Source organism: Catharus ustulatus, chromosome 1 (genome assembly GCF_009819885.2).
Source record: "Catharus ustulatus isolate bCatUst1 chromosome 1, bCatUst1.pri.v2, whole genome shotgun sequence".
In the NCBI taxonomy this organism is placed as follows: Eukaryota; Metazoa; Chordata; class Aves; order Passeriformes; family Turdidae; genus Catharus; species Catharus ustulatus.
Window position 1 is genome coordinate 151,852,546 of NC_046221.1, and position 25,384 is coordinate 151,877,929.

The following is a 25,384-nucleotide window of genomic DNA, read 5'->3' on the forward strand; positions in this document are numbered from 1 at the left end:
CTAAGAGGGATCTTATTCATGTGGATAAATACTCAGTGGATGGAGGGAGTAAAGAAAAGTGACAGTCAGTTACAGTCAGTGCTGCACAGTGACAGGAGGCAATGGGGAAGAACTGAGACACGTGAAATTCCATTTTAACAGAAGGAAAAACTCCCTTCTCTGTTTAGGTAGTCAAACACCTGGGCAGATCACCCAGATGGAGAGACTGTGGAGTCTCCATCCCAGGAATACTCAAAACTCAACTGGTTGTGGCCCTGAGCACCCTGCCAGCTGCTATGCTCTAAGCAGGAGTCTGGGCTGGACAGACCCCCAGTGTGGGACTTTCCCTTTAGCTGTGGCATCTGCCTCCTCTTTTTCAGTCTGATAATCACCAGGCTTCCCTGTGATAAGGTAACATTTCCTGCTGGCAATTCCACAGCAGCCCCATGCAAGATAATTAAGCAGATGTAAAATGTTCCATACTGTGGAAGCTTGGAAGGTAAGAGGGCTCATGTATGCAGCAAACTCCAAAAGTTGAGCCAACCAAGGATTATTGGTAATAACAGCTAAGGACTGTTGTGGCTGGAAAAGGGGCCATAGGAGGAATGGATGTCTGAGACAAAGATCCTTGTTCTGGCTCCTGAAGATAAGCACAACACAGACTAGAAACCTGGGTGGGAAAAACTTATCTATGAAAAAGTACCCCCACAAAGCCTGGGTGTGTCCCCAGGATACCCCATCAGCTGGATTGGTGCTGGAGCCAGGACTGCTGATCTCTTTTTCTCTCTTACTTCCTTTCTTTCTCTCTCCCTCTCTTCAAACATTTCTCTTTCTCTATATCCCTTGACACCCCACCTTTCATCCCACTCCTTTTCCAATCCCCACTGCTGTGTGCTTAGGTAGGAGGTCAGGGACTAACACATCAATTTCTGTGCAAAGTGTGTAATTTACTAATAAAAGTTTGTGAGGTTTTGTGGACCCTCTTAGTTCTGTCATTCCTTCTGACCATGAGAATCTACAAATCTTGGGTGCTCCTTTCTCCTTAAGGTTGGGACATTGCATGTACCATGAGTGAAAATCATGAGACTAAACACCTCGTTCCCAACATTAGTCATGTTACAGTAACACTAATATTTGTGCCTTTAATTAGCCTTACAGGACTTTTCAGCTGTAAATATTTGATTATTTTATGTCTTCTATAGAATTACACTAACTGTAGTACACAGGCAGACATGAAACCTCTTTACACTATGTATTCATTCTCACTCCTGGTTCTTTTAAAAAGAAAATTGTATTTGGAATCATCAGTCCTGGCAAACTATCCAACACTTTTACTTCCAATTTCTTTGTTCATTCTTGATACAAAAGTCAAACTTCCACAGGTAGTTTCTGTTTCTTCAGAACAAAAAACCTAAACTATTTATACATAAACAATTAAACGCAGCATTTATAATGTGCAGTACAAAATGTACACTATGTAGAGGAGATACAGGCCGTGTATCATGCCAAGATTTAAACAAGAGTTACACAAACTAGTGCTGATGGTTACATTTCAGAGACAGCTATAGGCACTGCCTTGAAGGGCAGAAAACACACAATTCTGAACAGCTGCGCTTGCCTCATCCTCAGGCCCCAACTCCTCAATTCAGGTTTGGAGAAAAGCACTGGTCCTTCATGTTCATAGAACAGTTCTGAATTCATCAAAAATGAAGCTTGGCACGTGTGCTTCAACAACCTGAGGGACACAGGAAGGCACACTTAGGCATTTGCATTATCCATTTGTTGTTCATTCATCCACTAACAAACGTACCTGATCTGTGACTCCAGCACACACACTATTGACCTGAGCCATCCTGGCTCCTGGATGTGCACAAAGCAAGGCAGGAACAGCACAGGGCTGTGAGGGGATGCAAGGAGCACAGGTACTGTGTAGGACTGGAGAAATGCTGCTGTCCTCTCTGCTGTGCCTCCACACAGCATCAGCTACAGCTGCAGGACTGACACAGGGACCTTCTACCACACAGAACCGTGGGTTGGGAAGAGGAGACTGGAAGAATCTCACTCTCTTCATTGTGAATATTAGCTGGGAAATGGCCATTGAATGCTTATTCAAGAACCACAGAGGTACAGCCTATATATAGCAAACAGGATTATGCCTTATTGTTAATACTGTGTATAAATAATATCTTTAAATGCAGTTAAGTCTCTCTGCAGTAGACTTTCCGCATTTCCCTTGCATGTGAGACAAGGAAGCTGCCTGGGAAATCAGGCTTTGGCAGGAAGTGAAGGAAAGACTGGATACAACATTTCACCAAAATTTAGACTTGCTAATTAGCTATTTGCCCTGTGTTTAGAATACTGCTAAGTTTAGTATTGCTTGGAAACATCTTAGAACTTCTATTTCATTTCTTTCCTTCCCCCAGCATTACACACTGAAGATTAAATTTAACAGATTTGTTTGAAATTGGCACAAAGGTGAAATACTTTATTTACAGTATTCATCTATTTATTCTTGTGGTAATGGGACTGATCTCTAAAAATCAGGGCTGCTTCTGCATTAGCAGGACCCTGATCTGTTATTTGTTATATTGGCTCATTTACAGGGCAAATGGAAGGTGTGGGCAGTGTCTCCCTGGCCAGATGCCATCATTGGCTAAAGTGGAGTGGGAGCATACATTAATTCCCTGCTCCTTTTTCCAGGGAAAATGGTTGGGGTGTTTAGGGGCATATTTAGAGACACAGAATTCTTTCTTACCTTTCTCGGTAACTTGGTGTACCGAATGTAATCTTCCAGGAACATGAGGGCACCCACTACATCAGCAGGCATTTCTGGAATCTTCTGGCTAAAATTACACAGCATGGAAATCACACTCTTACTAATTTACAAGTTACTTGGATTAAATTACCTGAAAATGCCAGCCTTCAAATATCACCATTTCCATTAGGCGCCATGTGATTCCATTATAAATAGAAATAGTGTTTCAATCTTCTATTTAGTAAAATATATTGTTGTTATTGTGTAATGCCATCATGGAATGGTTTGGGCTGGAAGGAGCCTTAGAGATCGTGTAGTTACAACAGCCCTGTCATGGGCAGGGACAATAACCCCTGGACCAATTTTCTCTGGGCCCCATCCAACCTGGCCTTGAATACCTCCAGGCATGGGGCATCCACAATTTTTCTGTGAAACTTTTTCCAGTACCTCACCACCATCATGGGAATGAATTTCCTCCTAACATTAATCTCAATGTTGCCTCTCTTTTACTTTAAAATCATTCTTTCTTTTCCTGTCCCAGTCTGCCCATGTAAAAAGATCCTCTCCATCTTTTTATAAAATCTCTTCAAGTACCAAAAGACTGCAAATGTCAACTATACTCTGCTAGAACAAAAATACTGAAAAAGCAGTGCTTTTTCACTGCTGAAGTCCTCTTCACAGAGGTGATACTTGGGTAAAAAGTAAAACATGGATACCTTGTGCACTGCTCCATCGTTGAACGAATGAACTGGCCAATCAGAGCCAAAAATTGTTCTGTGTATCTTGAGTGAAACTGTTTCAGCAGAGTAAGGAGCCCCAGAACCAAAGGAAGCCAGTCAATTTGATCAGCTGGCCGCTTGCACACAACTCCTGCACAGAAAAAACCCAGAACAACATGTTTATAAAACACAATATATCTTATACCACAGGCTAATTTATGTAATATACTCTTCATGGATTTTTTGCTCTGTCTCCCCTTCTGCTTGCCCACACAAAAAAATTCTAAACTAATGTAACAACTGCATGTCTTCCACAGTGAATACCTTAAGGATATTAACTGAGGCCTAGGAGAGAATGAGAAACCCAGGGGTCTGGATTCCGTTTCCTAGCCTATTGCATTTGGATTAAATAGAGTAACAAAACTGTCAGAACATGATGGACTGAAGTCAGGAACTGCATATTTTCTATGCAGGTAATTTTGCTATCTTCTAGACAGATAATTTCAAACAGGTTTTAATTAGGTTTAGACAAACAGCAACTTACACATTACCTAAATTTCTGTTGTACTGAAGTTTGGGAAACTGGGAAATGAGGAATAAGAAGTTGACGGTGGGAAAATATGGCAGACGTTTTGTTGTTATGTAGATCTGAGGGGAAATAAAAAAAAAAAAAAAGAGTAGTACAGGTCTTCTACATATTACTTTTTTTTTTTCTCAGTTAAGAAAAAAACAGAAAAAAGCAAACTGCACCAAGCACCAGAAGGTATGCCTGACCTTATTTAAAGGATTGTGAATGCCAGCAGCTTCCAGATAAGCTGTGATTTCATACAAAAGAGTGTTGTCTTCTTTAGGATAAGGTAGTGATGGGTTCTGATAATGTGCTTCAATGTCAGCCAGTATAGCTCTAAAAGGAAAACAGATAATATTAAATAATTTTAAAAATTATCCCCAAATAAATCTTTCATGATATCACACGTCATACTAATATAAAAATTTCAAAGATATAAAACCTCTACAAGGCCACAATCAAGATTAAAATACCTTTTATGGAGTATCTTTTTACAAACATCATATTTGATTCAAAATCAGCACCACGTATATTCTGTTCCTTTTTCTAATCCAAATATGACTTCAGAACCAGGTACAACCAAATGCTGTTAGAAACTGCATGTTCAAACTAATTACTTGCCAAGTATTTATTTTTAAAGTTTTTGTTGGCTTAAAATTCAAATACTGATCAGCAAAAGCCTGCACACAAATCAGATTCCACTTTTTGCTCTAATTTAGATTTTAAGCATTGCTGAGCTGATAACAATTACATCACAGTGATACACACAGCTTTTCAGCACATTTTACTTCTTACTTATTGAGATTTTCCAAAGCAGCAGCCAAATGCTTGGAGTCAAACCTGCAGGAGTAATTTAATTCATTGGTAATCTGTCGTCTTAAGATCTGCATCTGCCCAACCTGTTGACACAAACACAAGAAGGGTGGTGTGTTATACTGGATGCAGTGAAGGAAGAGTGGGGTCAAAGACTGACCCCATTGCATAATGCACTCAGAGCAGAGATGTAGTCACAGTGCTTGAGGTTTACACAGAGTTCCTGATCACAAGTACAGGCCATGGGAAAAGAGCACAAAAGAGGTAACAGTTATACAACCCCAGTTATTTGCTTTTCATTGGTCAGTGAAAATGCTAGTACTCTGTTTCCTGCCTCTCTGTAAATCTTAGCATGGCAAGAGAAAAAAAATCAGAGAGGCTCATTGCAGTCAACCTTCTCCTTCCCCGGCCTTTCCTCTTCACTCCAGTAACATAAACAAACATTCACAGCACTCTGAAAAACGCTGGTCCCAATATATCATTACAGAGACAAGATAAAGAGCCAAGATAATGACTTGTTTAAATCTTCAGCACAGTACAATGCCTTCTGTGGCAAGGCAAATCTGGGAAATGCTGCTGCTCCAAACTTTATCCTTGGGCATGTCATGGTCACAAAGCACTGTGAGGAGTCTCAAGAGTTCCTGATACTGAACACCAACTTAGTCTGCCCAGGTCACATCTCTAGTGCCAGACTTGCCTTTGTTGAACTACTTCTTATGAATCTCAGTGCTAAGCACTTTGTGGAGTGTGAGCTGCCCATACAAAAGAAGCTCAGGAGCTCTTTCAAACCCAGGCCTGCTTCACTTGTGATGCTACACAGTTCCAAGTCAATAGAATACAACACTGTAAAATAAGCAGATTAAAATACCACAGAATCACAGAACCATTAAGATTGGAATTTGAGATCATTGAGGCCAATCTATGACCAAACACCACCTTGTCAAATAAACCTTGGCACTGAGTGCCACATCCATCCTTAAACACCTGACAGTGACTCCACACTTCCGTGGGCAGCCTGTTTCAACGCTCAACAACCTTGTCTATGAAGAAATTCTTCCTGATGTTCAACTTGAACCTGCCCTGGTGCATGTCTTCTTGTCCTGTCACTGGCTGCCTGGGAGAAGAGGCCAACCCCACCTGGCTACAGCCTCCTTCCAGGTAGTTGTAAAGAGGTAAGGTTCCCCCTGAGCCTCCTCTCTCCAGACTAAACACTCCCAGCTCCTTTAGCTGCTCCTCACAGGACTTACCCTCTAGACCCTTCACCAGCTCTGCTGCCCTCCTCTGGACATGCTCCAGCACCTCCATGTCCCTCCTGAACTGAGGGCCAATATAACAAAGAGCCTTGAGTGAATTCTGAGTGACAGTAAGTCACATGAACCTACCTTCATTATGGAGTCTAAATAAGCTGTCCAGATCTTCTGTGTTTTTGCAATTGCTGCAGAATAAACCTTGTTTGAATTTGCTGAGAAAAGAAGAAGGGTGAGGCATTAAAAAAAGAACAAGAAAGAAGAGAAATAAATGCAAAAGACATTGCTTTCTTCCATCTTAACCGGTAAGCACTTACCTATGATTCCTTTGAGGGGACTGACAGCACTCATAAGTGCTTTCAAGGTATCTTGTACTGACCTGTCACGCAATATATTTTTCTGAAACATACTGAGGAAATTCTAAATAAAAGAAAGAAATAAGTAAGTAAAATTATCACACATGCACTCTATTATTAATCTTGATGGCACTGAAGCCACATTTTTTAACAGCAGGAAAGACAATTTCCATAGATGAAGAGTTGAGGAATTCTGTAGTTACAATTTTTGCTTTTTGCAGTTACGTTAATTAATGTTAGGACAATTGAAGATCCCCCTTGTCAGTATCTAATATCCACTATTGACAAGTATTAATTCAAATTTTCAGGAAGAACTGTGTTCATTGATACTTATTTCCCTTAAAATCTCTAACCAGGCTAGAACTAGATTCTTCTCAGGAAACAAAAAAACTTGGTTTCACCTAAGAGGTATTAGAGAAACCTTATGTATCATCATAGATCCAAATAATCTTTGTTGATATCTAGACAATAAATAGAAGCTGACCTGAGATCAACTTTTAAGTACACACACAGTGTACACCTTCAGAAAGCATCCCCACACAGCCTGGAATTACATAGCACCATTTAATTGAGAGCACCAACTTTCATCATTTTATCTGTAACCAAAATTCTCACTTTTGGAGTTGAACAACGATTTCTGAAATGCTTTTGATTTAATTCTACCATTTCAGTAATTAACAGATTTTTTTAAAATTATTAAACAATAAAGCATTGTGCCCTTGAGAAACTGAAGTTCAAACATTACCTGCAGCTCCTTTACAATCATGAAACACAGCAGCCTGTCTAAACCATTGAGACCAAAGGTACCCAAAGTATCTTGGATCTCTGAGAAGAGACGACTATTGGTTACTTCCTGATGAGTTTTGATATCATACCAGGTATTCATCTGGTCAATGTAACATGTGATTCTGAGGAAAAAATCAGCAAACAACTTCAGAAAAAGCTGCAAACAGTTGTTGTGATACTCTCAGTAATGAGTTAACTTTCTTAGACAGATGAGAAAGACTCTTCAAGTATCTCAAGTGATGTCTAGCTATTCCTCTCTCCACCAGGGTTCTGTCAGCCTTCCCTGATTTCTCTACCCTCCATTTGTTTACCACACTGTTTTCCTTCTTACACTAAAATCACCACTTTCCTAGACAAATATTTAAAATGTACAGGACAGACTAGGTAAATCTGGTTTTAGATAAAAATATGACAGCAAAGGAAAAACTTATCTCTTGTATTTTGCCAGTGTCTGGTGGAATTGGAGCTATCCAATGCATGGTGCTTGAGACACACAGTACTTACTTTGGGTCTGTGATCCTCAGGATTTCTCTGCAAAGACGACCAATAAATGTTACAGATTCATCCACAGGTGTGAATTTTGGTATAGGAATATGAGTAGACTGGTATATACTTTGCCAGTCTTGAATCTGAAAAATAAATTTTACAGTAATTTGGAGTGTTCCCATTGCACCTTTTCAATTGGCTTAGAAATTTTCCTTTTGTTCGATTTAAAAGGAGCACACTGTAACACAATATTGTAAATGACACATAGCAGAACACTATAAAAACAGAATAAAGCAGAGAAGAATGAATCTTATTAAAAAAAGATATTAAAATATTCTCGTTTGGGTACTTTCCTCTTATGTACACATAATGCAGGGGGGATGCTGAAACATTTCAGAATAAGCTGGGGGCAGATGTTTTACACATCTGTTTGAGGTTGTAGCACATTTAGTTGAAGTAACAATGCTATGGACAATGGGTACACATGCTCCATCAGTCACAGGATGATGTAACATACTCCATAAGCTCACATATCACATGCTCCACAGTAACAGCCAACTAAAAAGACATTTATCAACTTTTTTGTTTTTGGATTTAAGTAGTACCTTTGTTCTTAAGAAGTTATTGCACTCCTGTTCCACATTGTAGTTAATAATACGAGACACTTCCTCTTGCCAAATTTTTAAACCATATATGTTGACATAATCCTGGATATATTCAAATGATCGATGGAATCCATCCATGGTAGCTGCCATTTCTTTCAGTTTGGGCATGAGCTCGCTTGGCTGGAGATAAACAACAACAAAGAGATAAAACCAAAACTGTAAACATGCAGAATTTAAAGAAAATGTAAAAGGTTTCCAAATACCCTTATAGAATAACCTCTAGAGTATTTCACTATGGTCCAGCCAGATCTGAAAAGCACTGAGAAATTTATGAATTAATTTTTATTAAATATTTCTTTCCTCCCACTTTTCCTATTTATTTGCTTTCAGAGGTACTAGGGAGATTCAACAATCTGGACAGGATCAAAAAAAAAGAGTTACTCCTTATTTTATTATTTTATCATTGCTTTTCTATGTTTGCGTGGCTTATGTTTCCTGTCAATCCTCACAAAGGCAGTATGTGAATTCAGAATTTACAGGACACTTAGGAATAGAATAAAACCATGTTTTTTAAATTCTATATACTCTTGGCAGTTTATAAACTCATTTGAACTTCAAATAAAGCATCCCAAATAACCTTCAGAGCACCCAAGATACAAAAACAAAGATAAAAAATTAAAACTAACCTTGGCTCTAGGATTGAAGATGAGGCCCCTGTGAAGAGCCAGGGCCACTCGTTTTACCAGCTCCTTCCTTATTCCATCCTCTAGTAATTGTTTTGGGTCCACCTAAGTAGAAGAAACATTTCCTTTAAAGTCAGAAAGGTATAAAAAAATATAAGGGATTTATTTTGTACCAAGAAAGATATTAAATACTTTTGATAAATAGGAAAGCACTTTTAACAGATGTACTTAACCACCAGAGCTTGTCCAAAGAATAAAAATTTACATATTTCTACTAGAGAATAAATTATTCCTTTAGGTTGAATGACAAATATTCTCATATTCAACCTTTCTTCATGATCCACTGAGAATGTTGCACAATTCTAAGAAGCCAGTATGCATTAAGTGTATGTTTCTTCATCAATACTTGCTTCTAGTTCTCAAAGAGGTATCAATATAGCCTTAATGTAAAACTGCATTTTATACCAATGGAAGAAACAGCTCTTCAGAAAAGCTTTCTAGCAGGAAAAACCTCCAGAGATCACCAATTATGGTGGATGAATCTATTTCCAATGGGGACTGTGGGTTCCTAGGAACCTGAAAGAAATACAGTTTTTACCTGGCTGCCAATTTAGGCATCACTGTTCGAAAATTTGTATGCAAACTTGTATTTTCTTGTCTTTTGGTTTTCCTTGAGGTCTCACATACTGCGCTGAAACCTGTGCTAAAGTGCTAATTGCCACCAAAAAACCTTTTCCTATTGAAATAATGGATCATTACCTTAATGATACCAACTAAAGTAGTTTTCATCATGAGGATACCTTCAGTGAAGATTGAAATTGCATGGGTTAGCTTGGCAACCTGCAACAGAAAAAAAAATAATTGAAGTGAATCAATAGATGTAAATAATTACTCTAAAAAAATCCCTGTTTCCCAGTTGTAGCTTCCTATTTTACATTCAAACAATTTGCACTGATATGCTTTCAACTTTACATCTTGTTCTAGACTTACTTATGTAATTACCTTCCTTTTAGTCAGACAGATAGAGGTGTGTTAGCAGTTGGAAAGAACAGGTACCTCTCAGAGGCTTCAGGGGGATTATGGAAGGGAAGACCAGCTATATCTTGTGTGCACAATTATGGATAAAACTCTCAGCTTTGAGCAGGCTGGGAACACAGCTCACAGTAGTTATTCTAGAATAAAGCCTTCTGCCATCATGAATCCACCTCAGTATTTCCACTGATCTTATATGGCAGCATATTCACTTGAAGTTTTACAATTATTTACAGTTATTATTATCCTTATGCTCAGAGTTCAGAAAAGCCAGTCTTTTGCCTTTCAGGTGTTTACAATACAGAATAGACACACTTCAGATCTGAAGTACAACAGAAATTGGAAGTGAAAGGCTTTAGTATAAGCTATTTTCCCTTTACCTCCTCAAAATAAAACATTACTGCCTCCTCCTCCACTCCTACGCACAAACAAGCCAGACTGACTTAAAAGTCTTATGGGGAGTCTAAACCTAATGTTCAGGACTGAACATCAGCTTAATCAGAGGTCACAGCTTGTTTGCAGAAAACACCTAACAGGTGAGCACTTTGGCAAAATCTCCATGGAAAAGTTGGCATCTTGGCTGATTACTAGATTCTTTGGGGAAAAACTTACTGATCTACTCAGGTTTTTGTCTCTCATCTTCCTCTACTGAAAAAACCCCGCGTAATTTTAATGTTTGCTCACTCTTCCACACTGGTTACAATGAAGAAGAAAAACCAGAGAGAAAAGGAGCAACAGCAGCTTTATCTGATAAAATCAACATGCCTACATCTCCTAAGCTTAACCCTGCAGGCTTGTTCAGTCTTTGACCTTCTCCTCTTGGAACAAGAATGCCAAATGCAGAAGGCTGGCTTCATTTCAGACTCAGGTATTCAGAGTTCCATCCTCTCCAATAAATAAAAATACCTTTATAAATTTTTTTTAGTTTTTCTCCCCTACAAGATCAAAAGTTCAAGCATCTACAAACAGAAGCGCCAAAGTTACTAATCTGTGAAACCTACAGTATGCTCACAACACCATTTGTCAGTTTTTAGTCAATGAATCTAGTTTCACTGTTAAAATGTAACTCTATGGAGCTGTATAGATTTAAACCTAGCTTAAAGTTGGCCACCTACAAGGTTTGCTTTTTCAGAGTTCTCTGTTTTAACTGCACCTCATATCGTGGTCCAAGCTGAGCGTAATCTCGCAGTTTGTCCTTATCAAGGCGAGTAGGCACTTCGATAATATCGTGAGTCTGAAGTTTTATGATTTTGAGAAGAGATGTAAACATGCTTTCTGGAATTATCTGTAGAACCTTTGTAAATGAGAGGAGAAACACCCATAGTCAGTATATTGTCATTAAGAAAATAATCCTCAATTAAGAAAAAGTACTTAGAGAAGAAGGTAAGCACCCACCTTTCTCACGTAGGAAACCAACTCGCCAGAGTAATACTGGGACACGCTGAGAAGGTCGGGGCTGTTCGCTTGATTGATACGGAGAAGTGGCAAATCAAGGGCAGAAGCAAGCTAGAAACAAAGTTAGCATTTTAACTTTATGTTTGTTTTTCAGATGAAAATTATATGCTTGAATTCTCTTGCTCAGGCTCTTATCCTACAGCCCAAAGTACTAGATTCTTCCTAAGGAGCAGTGTTATACCAGGCTTTCCAAGAGAAAAAAAAAATTGTTACAAGTCAGAGAAGTCCAACAGTCCATAAGGCTACTTTCCCTGTAATTGTTAAAATCTTAACAGCTGCATGGGACATTTCAGTTGTAATTTTATATTCTCACTCATACTAATCCTGATTCCTATTTCTGCAGAAGATATTTTCATCTGAAGCCAGAGCTTCATCGACAGACAAAGGGCACAGAGAACATAACTTTTAAAATTCCTTCAGCCTGTTCCAATCCATATGCAGAGGATCCCATCTCTGCACCAATGCCTCCACAAGATAGATGTAATGAGTAGAGACTGGATGACAAGATTTACTTGCCTAACAGCAGCAATGTTGCATTAAAAAACATGCATAACTTGGCCTTAAGACTAACCTTGAGGTAATTCACCACTGTCTAAAAAAACTGGACATAGACTATGCTGGTAAAAAGAAGTCTCATTCTTCTGATTTCAGAGTCTTAAGGCTTTTTAAACAAACTGCTTGGATTGACCTGCAGTGTTCAAGCACATTCACTGTTGTTCATACTTACCTTTAGGAAAGTGGCTCTGAGCTTAGTTACCATAGATGGACTGACTCTTATGCTGTCCTGCATAATAGATGTAAAGCTGGGGTAGGAAACAAACAAAACAGATCAGTTTCTTCCCCTGAAACTCTTATTTTCCACTGCTTAGTTGTATGTCAATAGCAACAGTGTAATGTGGAAATGGCACAGGAGATCACTAACAAACCTCAGTAAAGGAGGATTTAGGTCTGAAGAGATACTGGTTAGAAAAACCCTATATGAAAAAGGGTTGGTGAGACAAAAGACAAGGCATCAGGGAGTGCTAACAGCCATGGCAATGAAGTAGCAGCTCAGCAAAATCCCACCATGGAAACAGAGTTCTTGAGCATTAGTCTTTCCTCATTTGTTTTTGGCTGAAAAATGATCTTCAGTATTTTGGAAAACACTTAATAGAACTAAAGGTTGGGGACAGGAGGTTAACAAAGTTGCTACAGTTAGAACAGGATAGACAGTAAGAAGTTAAACTATCGTTTAACCTGCAGCTAACAAACTGAGAAGGATGGATGCCAATTCCTATTCAAGCTGATTAGAATTCAGTATACTCCACAACTCACAGCTTCAAGACTGTTTTTAAATTGGAATGTTTATAGCCTTAATAATATTTATGCATGGTATTTCCCACAAGTTTTGCAAATGGTGACTGGAAGAAAAAGGTCCTGCTAACATACCTGTCAATTAATTGCCAAGCATAAGAAAGATCACCAACTATCTGCATGGTGATCAAGACCTCTTCTTTAATGTTGATAGTTCGGATCATCTGATGGAGAAATTTGCGGGTGTCAGCCAGAAACTGGCAAACTTGTAGGTTACTTTCCAGCTGGTGAAACTCTTGGACCTGTATTTAAAAAGTAAACAAGCAATACTCATGAAAGGACTCTTTTTTTTGTTGTTTTCTATTCATCTGGCCTATTATAGAGTGTATTAACAATAAATTCCACAAAGTTACTCAAGGAGATGTACTGTGAAACATCATTCTGAGTACTCTTTTTTATGCCGGAAATGGAACAACCACACACAGAAAAAAATACAGTTTTTTTTTTTGTTTCGCCTTTCAAATCACCCTCTCTAACTTCAAATAAACTTATTTTCAGAATTTCTTAAAAATGAGCAATATTGACAAATAATGTTAAATACTGAATTAATTTATTTGAAAAAAAAACCTAAAACCCCTCAGCTACAGGTGGCACAAGCTTTCATACTATATCCCTTATTTTACAATACTAAGGTCTATACAAAACTCCTGCTTACCGTAGGTATATAACAACAATGCTCTCAAAGATTTAAACAATTGTTAAAATGCAGATCTGTTTTGTATCTCTGCTATTAGGAATCAGTGCATGTGTAAAAAATGCTGTTGTTCCAAAAGGACAAGATAATTTATCTCAAAATTTCTTTGCCATACCTCTTCCAAAGCCTGGATTAGCTGCACGGTTTTTCTGCCTGCTGCAGTGGAATCATCATAGTTCAGAGACATTATTTGCTTGGAGATTTCTCTGAACCAAGCCTGGAGATTTTCTACGAAAGAATTAGGAAAAATTAAATGAAATCTCTGCAAAAATACAGGGGACTTGCTAGTCAAAAGAAACAAACAAGCTATACACATAGCAGATTATTTTTACAAGTTTTTATTTCACTGGTACATTTCTAGTCTTTCAACATGTACACTTGTAAAGTGGTAAATGCTCAGGTAAATTTCACATGCAACTTTCAAAACACCTACCAACATAAACTGGCATTAAAAAATTTTATTTTTACACCAGTTCAAGAGAAAAAAAGATGTTTTAAAAAAAAAGTGCAAGTAATTTGGAAAGTAGTACAGATTTGACTTTTAAGTTCTTGGAGAATTTGAAGAATATCACTTGCAGGATCTACTTATTCCTACTTATTCCTTTGTACATAGAACATGGTAATGTGAACTCCCTTATACATACAAAAGTGAACTGAAATTTTATAGCTTTAGCTGACATTTCTAAATGAATGAATGAAAAATACTTCTAAAAATACGGCCATTGAAACATTAGGCACCTAAATATTGCTTACATATGGAATACGTGCTGAAAACCTAAACAAGACAAGAGTTAGAGACCTCTTTGGCAGCTGAGGGACATGAAAATTGTTCTTATATTATCACTATTAGACTTACATATTTTCTTCTGGTAGCACTTTAGAAATATAAATAAAAATAACTTTTCTCCCCCACAGTATAGTTTATAATAATTACCATTTTTCTCCACTCTAGTAAGAGGTTTAACTCCTGAGAAGACATCAGCGAGCTCAGTCATCCTTTCAGATCCTTCTTTTTTATAGTTCTCCCATTTCGCTTGTTTTTCTGACAGCATCTGCTTGAACATCTACTGAAACCCAAAACATGTGGTTTACAAAACTGGCAAGAAGGCATCTCACAATAGGTGAAATAAAATACTGAAAATAGATGGAACTGACTTAGTGATTACTATATAACTTCATGATCTTGCCAGAATATTAAAAACAAAATTAAAAAATACTAAGAAATACAGTGTGATGGACATACAGTGACAGAAGCTTACTGAATTTTATAGAACAATATAATGCAGATTTTTTGATTTTTCCTCACTTATAAAAATATCCAGTTAATCTTTCAGCTTAGAAGACCTTAGATGACTCTGGTTAGCAGCACATTACCTCTTTTAAAATGAATTCAAACTGAGCTGTATCCAGAAGAAGCTGGAAAAGGATCCTGGGATTGTATCTTGAGTCTGTTAAAATTTGATCCTTTATCTGGCGGAGACGTTTGTTATTTGGGTCACAAGCTGAAAATGGAAAGACAACATTTCCCCACTGGTACACAGAGTTTGGCCAAGCTTCTCAATCTTGTAAATACATTTTTTTTAATAGCTTGAAGGCAAAAATATTTTGCTCTGATATTTAAGTTCCCACTTGTTTTCCATTTACATGGAATAACCCTTCCTTTGAACAGGACATAATTTAGGTTTCTGTGGTACATCAGCCACCTTAAAACTTCTGCAGGCTTCTGAAACTAAGTGTGAATTTAGTCCATCTGACCGAGAAGCCAGACATCAGTATTTCTAAAACCATTAAAAAATTTCCATGGAGGTGTAACAGAAGCCTTCTTGTATATCAAGATGCCTCAAAGACAGCACAAGCATTCAAACAAGGGAATGTCTAAATACGTCAGTTTACACACCTCAACTCACATGAGAGACATTACTCAACAGTTTCAGCTCAATTTCAGTTCAACAGAACAAAAACCTTGGTTTCAACCTGTTAGTTACTAAGATTTTAAGTTAGCCACTGCTTTCTTTTTGGAGCTAAGTAAAACTTACAGAATGATGTTTTTCTTCAGAATACTATTCAACAAGATCTTCTACTAATTTTTGTACCTAAGTTTGGCTCACAAGAACTGAGGACATGCATGTGCTGTTTCAGACACAGCTTTAGGAGACTATTTGCAAAACAACAGCTCAACAATCTCCTGCAACAGCAGAGGAAAGTGCTGACTTCAACAGCAGCAGAACTGCACTTCCCCCAGCCCCAGAGGAGCAGGACTGACAGCTCAGCAGTGAGCACAGGACAAAGCCTTACTGGTGTCTGCAGTGTGCAGCATGAGCCAGCGGATTGCCACGTTGCCGTCTCGCAGGCAATTCAGCAGCTTGGGAATGTTGTCCAGCACCAGCTCTTCCCTCAGACAGCCCTCCTTGAGGAACTGCTGCACCTGCGTGTGCACGCGCTCCGTCACTGCAGCGTATCTGCTGGCCTTAAAACACACAAAGCCTGCATCAATAAAATCCTTGCCTCAAATGGAATTCACCATGGTCCCTAGAGCTTAGAGGGCACACAGATCAAAAAGTGCTATAATAATTATTGTCATTAATCTAGCAGGCAATATTACACAATGCAAATGCACAAAGGATGCAAGATAAACTCTAAAGCAAAGAGGCTACACAGGAAGCATGATGTTTCAAAAATGCACACTTGTAGCCTTACTATATATCCACTTATATATACCCTCTAGAAATTATTCCTAAAAAATTATTGCCTAATGGGAAAGAACAACAGCAAAAATGTCACAGAATGGAGACACTTATTATGAATTAAGTATGAGTACTTAAGGATGGTGAACTTCTTCCCTAAAGATGAAGGAAAATTTTCTACTCATATTCCCTAAGTTTACCAGACAATATAGTACATGCATGGCATGCAGAAATAAAGACCATGCATTACTGATGTCATGTACTTCAGATGCCCACACATCTTGCATCTTGCTAAAAATACTTAATGCTGGCTTATGTACCTGCTCTTTGACATTTGAAAGATCCAGTGTGTAGTTGAGGGCAGTTTTAGCAGCTTTGTAGGGTTCCCATGCTTCTGCCAGATTAACAGTGATTCCCATGTAAATGCTAATGACCTAAAATTGGAAGCAGAAAACAAGAAGTTGCATTTATGTTATTATTAAGAAAAATACAAAGTTTGCATTTAGCAATATGACAAAAAGGGATATTCTGGGGGTATAAATAAAAGATAATTGAACTGTTTTGGTAGCAGTACTTTTCAGAGCACTACCTCTGAAAATCAAGAACACTTTGAAAAAAAAGGCAATAATTAGAATCTTAGTTCTGAAAACAAGATGACAGTTCTTTCAGTCACTATATTTGATACTCAGTTTTTTCCCCATGAACTCATGATTTATTTTTAATTTCCATGATGCTCTAAAGAAAATTGATAAAAGCAACTGGGGAAAACAAGTATACGGAGGGAAAAATGACATTTATTAATCTCACTGTGAGGATGCCCAAAGGACCAAACTGAACTGTAACTGCATCTTTCATGGTGACACAAACAGAAAGAAATTATGATCAAATAGAGTGATTTTTGAGGAGCAAAGAGAAACTGATTTCAGACTCCTAGCACAAGTTTAAGCATGATTAAAAATACAGAATTGTGAGTAAGTAACAAACATTTGTAAGGTAATTGATTAAAAAACGAAGACTGTTTACTGACAGATGAAGGATGTACAGAACTGTGGGAGTATGAGTTTTGTCACACTGATGCTCCAATAGTCCTCCAAACAAGCATGATCAGATCAAGGGGGACAATGTCAGCCTTGAGCTCTTCTGGCAATGTCAAGTAAAGGCAAGTGGGAGCCAGGTCTGCTGATATGAAGATATCTCTCATATTGTTGAAATGAAGCTCATTATTTCCTGTAGATGACAGTTCCTCAAAAGGCTACACTCCAACTGCTAAAACTAATTTGAAATCAGCCTAGGAGCCAAGTATTTTGTATGATGCAGCTGACTTATCCACACCTGACCACAAGAATATAGGTGCTGTCTAAAAATATAAATTTGTACTATGAACTCAAGTTAATAAAAACGCCAGCATAATCAAAAATTTGCAGTGTCAAGTTCTCATTTCCAAAAATAAGCTTGCAGTTCTACAGAAACACAGGGATTCTAATGTCTGCTGAAATAGCCAGCTATTGCAGTCTCTTCCCTCCCTGCTCCACTATTCCACTTACAGTGTAGAAGAATAAAAGTGGAAACCAACAGAGATACAAAATTAATGTACAATTTCTTTGTTAAGTCTGATTCCCTTTGATATAGACAACCGAAACTCTATTCTTATATGCCATCCTATTTCAGTAGCAGTTTTTTGCAGACTAGGGATTCTGGATGGAAATCCTAAATCCCTGTGCTGCAATGTAGTAGTTCTATTTTAATCACTACATCTGAAAATATCTGTAGAAGTACACATAGTGACAACTTTAGCTTTTATGTTATCTGGACAACAGCATAGAGCTAATCCTTAAACAAGTTTTCAAATAACATCACTGTGGGATGATTTGTTGGGAACCAAAACTGTCCTCTACAGCATTCTTGACACACCAGTTGAATTCACCACCTGAAACCATATAAAGCTCAGAAATAACAAAGACAAAGTCCTGTACTTGGGACAAAACCAAACCCCCACAACAACACAATCTGGGGACTGGCTGCCTATGTCACAATTCTGCTGCAAAGGACCTAAGTGTCCTGCTGGACAAACCAAACATGAATTAGACATGCAGCCTTAAGACAACAGAGCAATCAGACACTGGGTTATGCCAGATTGCAGCCAGCAGATTGAGGGAAGCGAATCTTTCCTTCTAGTCAGCTCTCATGAGGTCTCATTGAGAGAAATGGGTCCAGATTGGGCTCTTCAGTATGAGACAGACATGCTCAAACTGGAATGAAGTGAACAGGAGGCCACTAACACACCTGTGGGATCCCGGTATGTAAGGGCAGGGTTTGCTTAAGATGGAAGAAAGATGTCCAAGGGATCTGACTGTGGCCTTTCACTACCTAAAGGGAAGTTATGACTAAGACAGAGCCAGACTCATCTCAAAGGTGCATAGTAAAACAACAAGAAGCAACAGCCATAAGCTATAACAAAGGAAATTCCAGTGGTACAGAAGGAAGAAATTGTACACCATGAAATTGATGAAGCACAGCCACAGGTATCCATAGAGGCTGCAGAGTCTTCACCTTAGGTATTTCCAAAGCTAACTGGGCAAGGCCTGAGCAGCTGGGTTTAGCTTTGAAGTCAACCCTGCTTTGAGGAGAAGGCTGGACTAGAAGATGACTAAAATGCCTTCCATCACACATTTTCCTGGGACTCACTTTATCTTGGTATTAAGAGTGTAGTTGACTAAAGCATTTAAGACAATAAATTACACTTTCAAAGGACAGCCTTTCATGTTTATTCAGAGTGTTTGATTTGGACTGCTTCACTCTGAACAAAGTAAAATTTTCACAGAGAAGAATCTGTTCAAGTTTTAGGTTATTATTACTTTTTTATAACACATACTGTAACAACAATTTCAATTATAACATATTATAACATTAAATCCAGGGAACAGTTTTAAAACAGAATTAATTTTTACCCAATTATCTGGAAAGTATTTATCCACTATCTCTCTCATTTTTGCTTGTTGAGTGTGAAGAGTAGAAGGGTCAAAATACAGTATCACATAGAGCATAGCAGCCTGAGTAGCCAGGGCAGTGCTGCGGTGTTCTGGTAATGGATACGCTGAAACCTGGAAAAATCAACAAAACAAAGATGAACATAATACAGTGCATCATAAACGACCTGAAAATACTCTGGGACACATTAAAGAGTGCAGTCTACAGATACTATGAGGCAAGAAGTTCATTTAGGTAAGCTGGACATGCAACATATTTACCAGATATATTTCCAGAGTGTAAAAATTGACTGCACAGATGTGTGCTACTTTTAACAGGCTACAGTAAGATTTTACTATGCTGTAAATGAATCAAGTAAGACATGTCCAATCATAAGATACTAAACAAAAACACTGCTTTTTACTGCAAGGCTGGCTGAGTACTGCAGCAGATTGCCCAGAGAGGTTCTGTGGTTTGTACCTCTGGAGATACTCAAAATCCAAGTGGATGCAGCCCAGTCCAACCTGATCCAACTGACTGTGCTTGAGCCAGGTCGGACTAGCTGACCTCAAAAGTCCCTACAACCTCTGTCATTTATTTTTTCCTGCACTTCATGGTTGAATAGTTAACCTGAGAATCAATGTGATACTCCCCTTTAAAGCCCTCCTTTATCCCAGGGTGGCTTACCTGGTTGTAAATGTCATCTGAGCGCAAGCGGCCGATAACCATGCTAATGAATGTTTCACTTATAGGAACCCTGCTGAAGTAACTCTCGGGGTAGTTTGGAGGTCTTTTAGCTCCAGGCTGGCTTGAGTATCCAGTGCTTCGAAGCAATTTACAAACATCATCTAAATTTGAGTCAGCAGAGGATCGGGCTGCACTGATTTACAAAAAAAGAGGAACAACAATATGAGCTATATGACCTATAATTTCCTTTTCTTCCACCCCTTGTAACCACGCCCTTCTCACAAGAAAATTAACAAATACAAAAGTCTAAAGGAGGTTTTTGATTGTTTATTCCATTAATATCAAGTTACAGGACACTGATGAATGTCCATACTGAAATTCCATATAAGCAGACAAAGCACAAACAGAAAATTGAACTCAGGAACAAAAAAGAAGGAGCTTTGTATTGAGAGAAGAATTTGTTCCTTTTTTTTTCTCCTTCATTTCCAAGTTTTCATTTTCTTTCTCCCCATTTCTGAATTCCTCTTTTCAATTAACTTCTGCATTCCAGAGTTAAAGAATCTCTCATTATATACTGGGAGGCATAAACAGCATTTTAGATGTATGGAAGTATTTTCACTGACATCCTTTAAGACCCCAGCTGCTATATTCTGATGCTAAGAATCTACCCTGTAAAACTTGTTACTGGTTTAACTACATGAAGTCTGACTTGCAATACATTTGTCACCTAGACCGTCAGGACTTTTCAGAAAGTTTCCTTGCACATTTGGGAACCTGTGACACTTTCATAGCTGGCACTTGCAACCTAAAAGCTTTAGCTGAAAGTTTATTTGTGGATTTCTAATGTCTGTTATAACAGAATGAAAAATCTGTTGCTCATTTTGCAGCTGAACTAAAGCAAGGAGTTCTACTGATATTCACCTCTGCTGAATTATCTGCATAAAGTCAGTTGATGAAAAAGATGTCAATATTTCAAATTACCTTAATTCAATGACCTAGGGTACTGAATACACTGCAAGTTACACATCTGAGCCTTGAGTGCTTCTGTACACCTATATACACTACCTGTATCGGTAGTAGGAAACCAGCATTCTTTCTCTGACTTCTCCTTCAATCTTCTGATCAATGACCAGTAGCATGACTCCATATAAATACAGGGCTTCACACTGGAAAGAGAAAGAATGAAGAAAAATCACATAAACATGATTTTGCAGCAACATTTAAAGAAAGACGTGTTAGTAAACTAACCCAATGTCAACTATGTAGTCAACACACCATGAAAAATGGCAGGCTGAGGATTTCTGCTCTTCATCCTCCTTGAATGAGTCACAGCACTTTTATGCATTTGGTAGATTAAGTTTTTGTCTAGCTTGGAATTTATTGAGAGGGTTAATTTTCTGCTACTACAAAACTAGTCAATACTCACTAGAAGTTGTTTTCCATCTTCATTAAGGAGGACAGTTTCTAATGTTTGCTGAATGTAAATTCCTTCATTGAGGTCATCTAAGTATCTAGGAATCACAACAAAAACTTTGGTCATTGACTATTTTGCTCTCAAACTAGAACTCAGTCTGTCACATTTTCTCTGAAAGCCAACAGATGCATCAGAACATTCCCCCAGCATGGGTTTTTTCAGACAAAAAAGAAGAGAGACTCTCCTATAAAATGAGAGACTGGAACCCCTAGCTAGTGCCAGCCAGTTAGCAAAAGTTTCCTTCCATAGCCTGATTCATCTTAACAGATTTATTCCTATTACAGGATTTTCCAGCAATACTACTTAGTAAGTTATATCAAACATTTAATCTTTTCATATAACATCAATAATAAAACTAACATTCTCACTAACTTTTTCTTAGAGCATTTAATGAAGCTTTCATTTTGTTTTTTACACGTCACAGTAGCAAACTTGAGAATATGGCAACTTCACTGAAAAATTAAGTTCAAGAAAATAATGCCAATGAAAGTAAAAAATCCCAAAATACCAATATTTTGTTTTGCAAGACCACAAAAAACAGCTTACTAATATGGATTCTCTTTTTATAAAAAAAAATCCTCAGGACAACTTCCAAGATAAAGAAAAACTATCTCATTCTCTCAATTGTAAATTTGAGTTAAATGTTTCCAAGTCATATTTTAAGCTGGTAGGGAACTGTTGGAGTACAAGTGCTCACTCCAGCAAACCAGATTTCCTTGTGCACATGAATATGCTTCAACAAGGAGTTTACTGGGTCTCTAAGGAAAAAGCTTCTCATCAATAAGACAAAAGAGCAATCTAGTCTTTGAAAATCCATAGGTATTTAAGATACCATACCTGTTTAAATCTACAATGTATTTATGTACACTCTGAAAAGCTAAATAAAATCTTGTCAAAATTTCAATGTTGTTTTCACGAAATTCTTCATCTAAATCCAGTAACTCAGGCTTGGCTTCCAGTTTGCCTTCACATGTCTCAGGCCCCTGAAAAACAGAAACTCATCTTCAGAGACAATACTTGACTTTGATCTCTACTTGACTGCTCTACAAGTCACACACAGACCATGTACAACCACCCCCATGTGCAAACCAGACTTAACATTTCTTACCAAAACAAGGATCTGCAGTTTTCCAACCTACTTTATAGCTAAATATTGATTCCATAAAGGTGAGTTTTACACATTGTTACAATCTGCAATGACTTTAAATATGATTTATCCAATGTAACCAATGGAAAAGACCAGGCAAAGCTTTCAGTAAAGCCCCAGTACATCTGAAGGCACCGCTAGTGCTAACTACCTCCCTGATGGAATTTTTTCCTTTACACATTTCATCTGGTTGATTTGTCAGATAGAAACCATAACACTGAGGACTCACAAAGCTTAGTACCTTCTCATACATTCAAACTGCTTGAAACTATTAGGCATGTTTTTTCCATAGACTCTACATCTAGCTCAGCACTTGTCTGCTGAATTAATGCAGAAACTCTGGCATTATCAATCATGGGGAGAAAAGAGCTGGGATGAAGAACCTGACCTCCTTAAAGCAAGAGTACAACTTTTCTAACCCTTTACCACTATCATATTTCTCATAAGGACCATTCAGTCTTACCACCACCATGTAAATTAAAATGTTAAAGTTTAATTAAAAGTATTATTAATATTTAATTGAAAATACCCAGCTGACAATTTGAGTTTTAAAAAATACTCTTCTGCTTCTATTTTTGTGCAAAATATCTACATAAAACAAAGGATAACAGCAGGTGCCAAACTGATTATGAAGTTCAAATGGACAAAGTAAATAGTCTCAGCTTCTCAAATCTCTCCTCATTAAGTAACTCTAAGAATTGCGAATACAGAAGGGGTGCATTTGCAGTAAAAATATCTGTAAATTCCCTAATCCCTACCATATGACTTCTATGGATTTTTTTGGTTTAACTTTGAAAAACAGCACACTGTTAATGTTAACTTTCTCAATATTAAAAAATACTACAGTCTTAAGGATTATTGTATTTCTCACCAATTACATCTATCTGATTTTAAATCTTCACGTAATTTGTGTAAAAAAAAAAAAAAAAGACTTCTATCTAGTACTAAGACCTAAAGGCAACTGTGAAATCATTTGTGCTCTGGATTTTCAGTACCCAAGGCTCACAGTTAGTGCCTGAAATGTACAACTCCTACTACAATAAAACTGAATTAAATGCTAGAAGTGCCTCCCTTGCTTTATTATTACCATTTTTTGTGCTGTACAATCCAAATAAAGTCAGATTAGACAGTCTCTGTAGTTCCTTCTTAATCATGCTGGAAAATGAGACAGGGAACTTAGTATTGCAAGCTTAATTCTGGAAGAGAAATAAGGGCTTTCCATAGACACTTCTTGAGTCATTTATTTATTTATTCAGCACATGTGACAAGTCCGGTGAAAGAACAATCACAGCACTGTCAGACAGGAAAGCACAAGGCAGTTTTCACGACTGCAAAGAATAAGCTACAGAGTAATAGAAGAAAGATGGGCATACTGCCCACGGCACTGCTCTGAAGGAAAACAACCAACCATGCAGGCTCAGAACCTGCTGGTGGAAGCACAATTTAGTGGTCCTGCAGCAAGTACCACGACTACTACTACTACTACTACTACTACTACTGCTACTGCTGCTGCTACTACCTCCCCAGAATCCAATACTTTTATAAAATTGGTATTTATCAAATTTCACAGGCCAGATGAGTCAGCAAACATTTTGCAAGGTGTAGTAGTAACAAACACAACAGTCAGGAATGGCTGTTTCACAACCCAAAACATTCTCAAGCAATGCTCTAAGGAGAAGTTTAGCAATAAAAGGATTTACCTTAAAATAACTGAAATCAAATATGATATCTCCATACTTCTGCTGATCAGCCTTGTCCTTTAGCCTGAAAACACCAGGAATAAATTCGGAAAGTCTCAGAAGTTCTGCAATGATGGCATTTCCACAGGAAACAATCCGAAGAATTGCCTGACCACAGAGATTGTTTTCAGCCAGAAAATCCACCATTGTGCAGCTGGATGTGACAGAGCAGCAGAAGTCCTGCGGTCTGATTCTGATCCTCACTCTTTAGGTTTCTGGAAGCAGAAAGCCTGATGAAGAAACCAGCTGTGCCCTTAACAATCTGCAGAAACAAACCCACACACTCACAGTGGTTCATTCATGTCTTTGCAAGTTTAATTTCTGGATTATTAAGTATACTTTCCAATCTTTCAAATTATGAAATCTAAATTATCCATAGCTTTGTAAAATGAAAGAAATGAAATTCATTTTCAGCATGTGCACTGAGTTTGAGAAATAACCTGTGTGAGCAGGCAGGAGCAGTGTGATCTTCAAAGAACAGCTGAAGAACACTATTGAAGAATGAAACAGCCACAAATACTCAAGCAATTATGACCACGCAATGAGACTGGGTGCAAGGAAAGTAAAACTACTTCCCAAAAAGTGTTTTTAAGAGCCACTTCAAAAATACAACCAGTGATCGTAATGGGCTTTAGCAATAAGAAAAACTTTCGTAGCAAATGGAAGTGACACAGCTCCGCTCCTTTCCCTATTGCTGCAGGACGAGTTTCCACGCTGTGCTTGCACTTCCTGCTCGGTTTTACTCCTTCACACGTTTCCTGCGGGATACGGCGTGCAGCACCCAAGATAAGAGTCTGTGCTTCCCAAACATTTATGGGAAGTTATGACCAGGCTTAACTTTTCACCGAAACTTCCTGAACCACTGCGATATATTTAAGATGACAGTGCGCTGTCCCAAGACAGTTCTGACCCAGCAGGAGCGCCCGGAGCCCTCCCAGGTGCCCAGCGCCGCGCAGGCTCTGCCCCACAGGGCGCACAGCGGGCCCCACACCGGCTCCGAACCGGTCCCGTCCCGCTCCGCCACCGCCGAACTCACGGTGCGCACCCAGCGGCCCCGCGCCCTCAGCGGCCCCGCGCCCTCAGCGGCCCCGCCGGTGCCCGCCCGGCCCGGCGCGCTCCCCCTGCCCCGGCAGCGCCCGCGGGCAGGGACGGCGG

General features: G+C 38.4%; 1 protein-coding gene across 2 annotated transcripts; it reads right to left on the bottom strand.

Annotated features, from left to right (window-relative positions):
* Window positions 1-1,090: 1,090 nt before the first annotated feature.
* On the bottom strand, window positions 1,091-25,334 carry WASHC5 (WASH complex subunit 5). 2 transcript variants are annotated; one of them, XM_033073021.1, is made up of 29 exons: window positions 25,266-25,334; window positions 24,191-24,444; window positions 22,181-22,326; window positions 21,296-21,380; window positions 20,935-21,035; window positions 19,870-20,062; window positions 19,164-19,316; window positions 16,536-16,649; window positions 15,827-15,998; window positions 14,906-15,033; window positions 14,466-14,595; window positions 13,647-13,759; window positions 12,913-13,079; window positions 12,212-12,287; window positions 11,425-11,535; window positions 11,183-11,323; window positions 9,757-9,837; window positions 9,001-9,102; window positions 8,315-8,494; window positions 7,728-7,852; window positions 7,183-7,345; window positions 6,399-6,501; window positions 6,217-6,296; window positions 4,817-4,920; window positions 4,228-4,357; window positions 4,005-4,101; window positions 3,451-3,604; window positions 2,735-2,822; window positions 1,091-1,714 (listed from the first exon to the last, which is right to left on the bottom strand). In XM_033073021.1, exons 2-29 carry the CDS (start codon window positions 24,374-24,376, stop codon window positions 1,658-1,660), a joined length of 3,480 nt encoding a protein of 1,159 aa, XP_032928912.1. In that variant the 5' UTR covers window positions 24,377-24,444; window positions 25,266-25,334; the 3' UTR covers window positions 1,091-1,657. The 2 variants fall into 2 exon arrangements, with proteins under 2 accessions (XP_032928912.1, XP_032928920.1); XM_033073029.2 differs by having other exon boundaries at window positions 25,275-25,293.
* Window positions 25,335-25,384: the final 50 nt, after the last annotated feature.

Excerpts from the sequence above, each read along its gene's own strand:
- WASHC5 (XM_033073021.1), bottom strand. The coding sequence starts at position 24,376 with ATGGTGGATTTTCTGGCTGAAAACAATCTCTGTGGTCAGGCAATTCTT. Across the intron at positions 11,536-12,211 it reads TCAGAGCCACTTTCCTAAAG|CTTGCTTCTGCCCTTGATTT; the intron begins GTAAGTATGAAC and ends CTTTGTTTCTAG. Across the intron at positions 6,502-7,182 it reads TGATTGTAAAGGAGCTGCAG|AATTTCCTCAGTATGTTTCA; the intron begins GTAATGTTTGAA and ends TCTTTTATTTAG.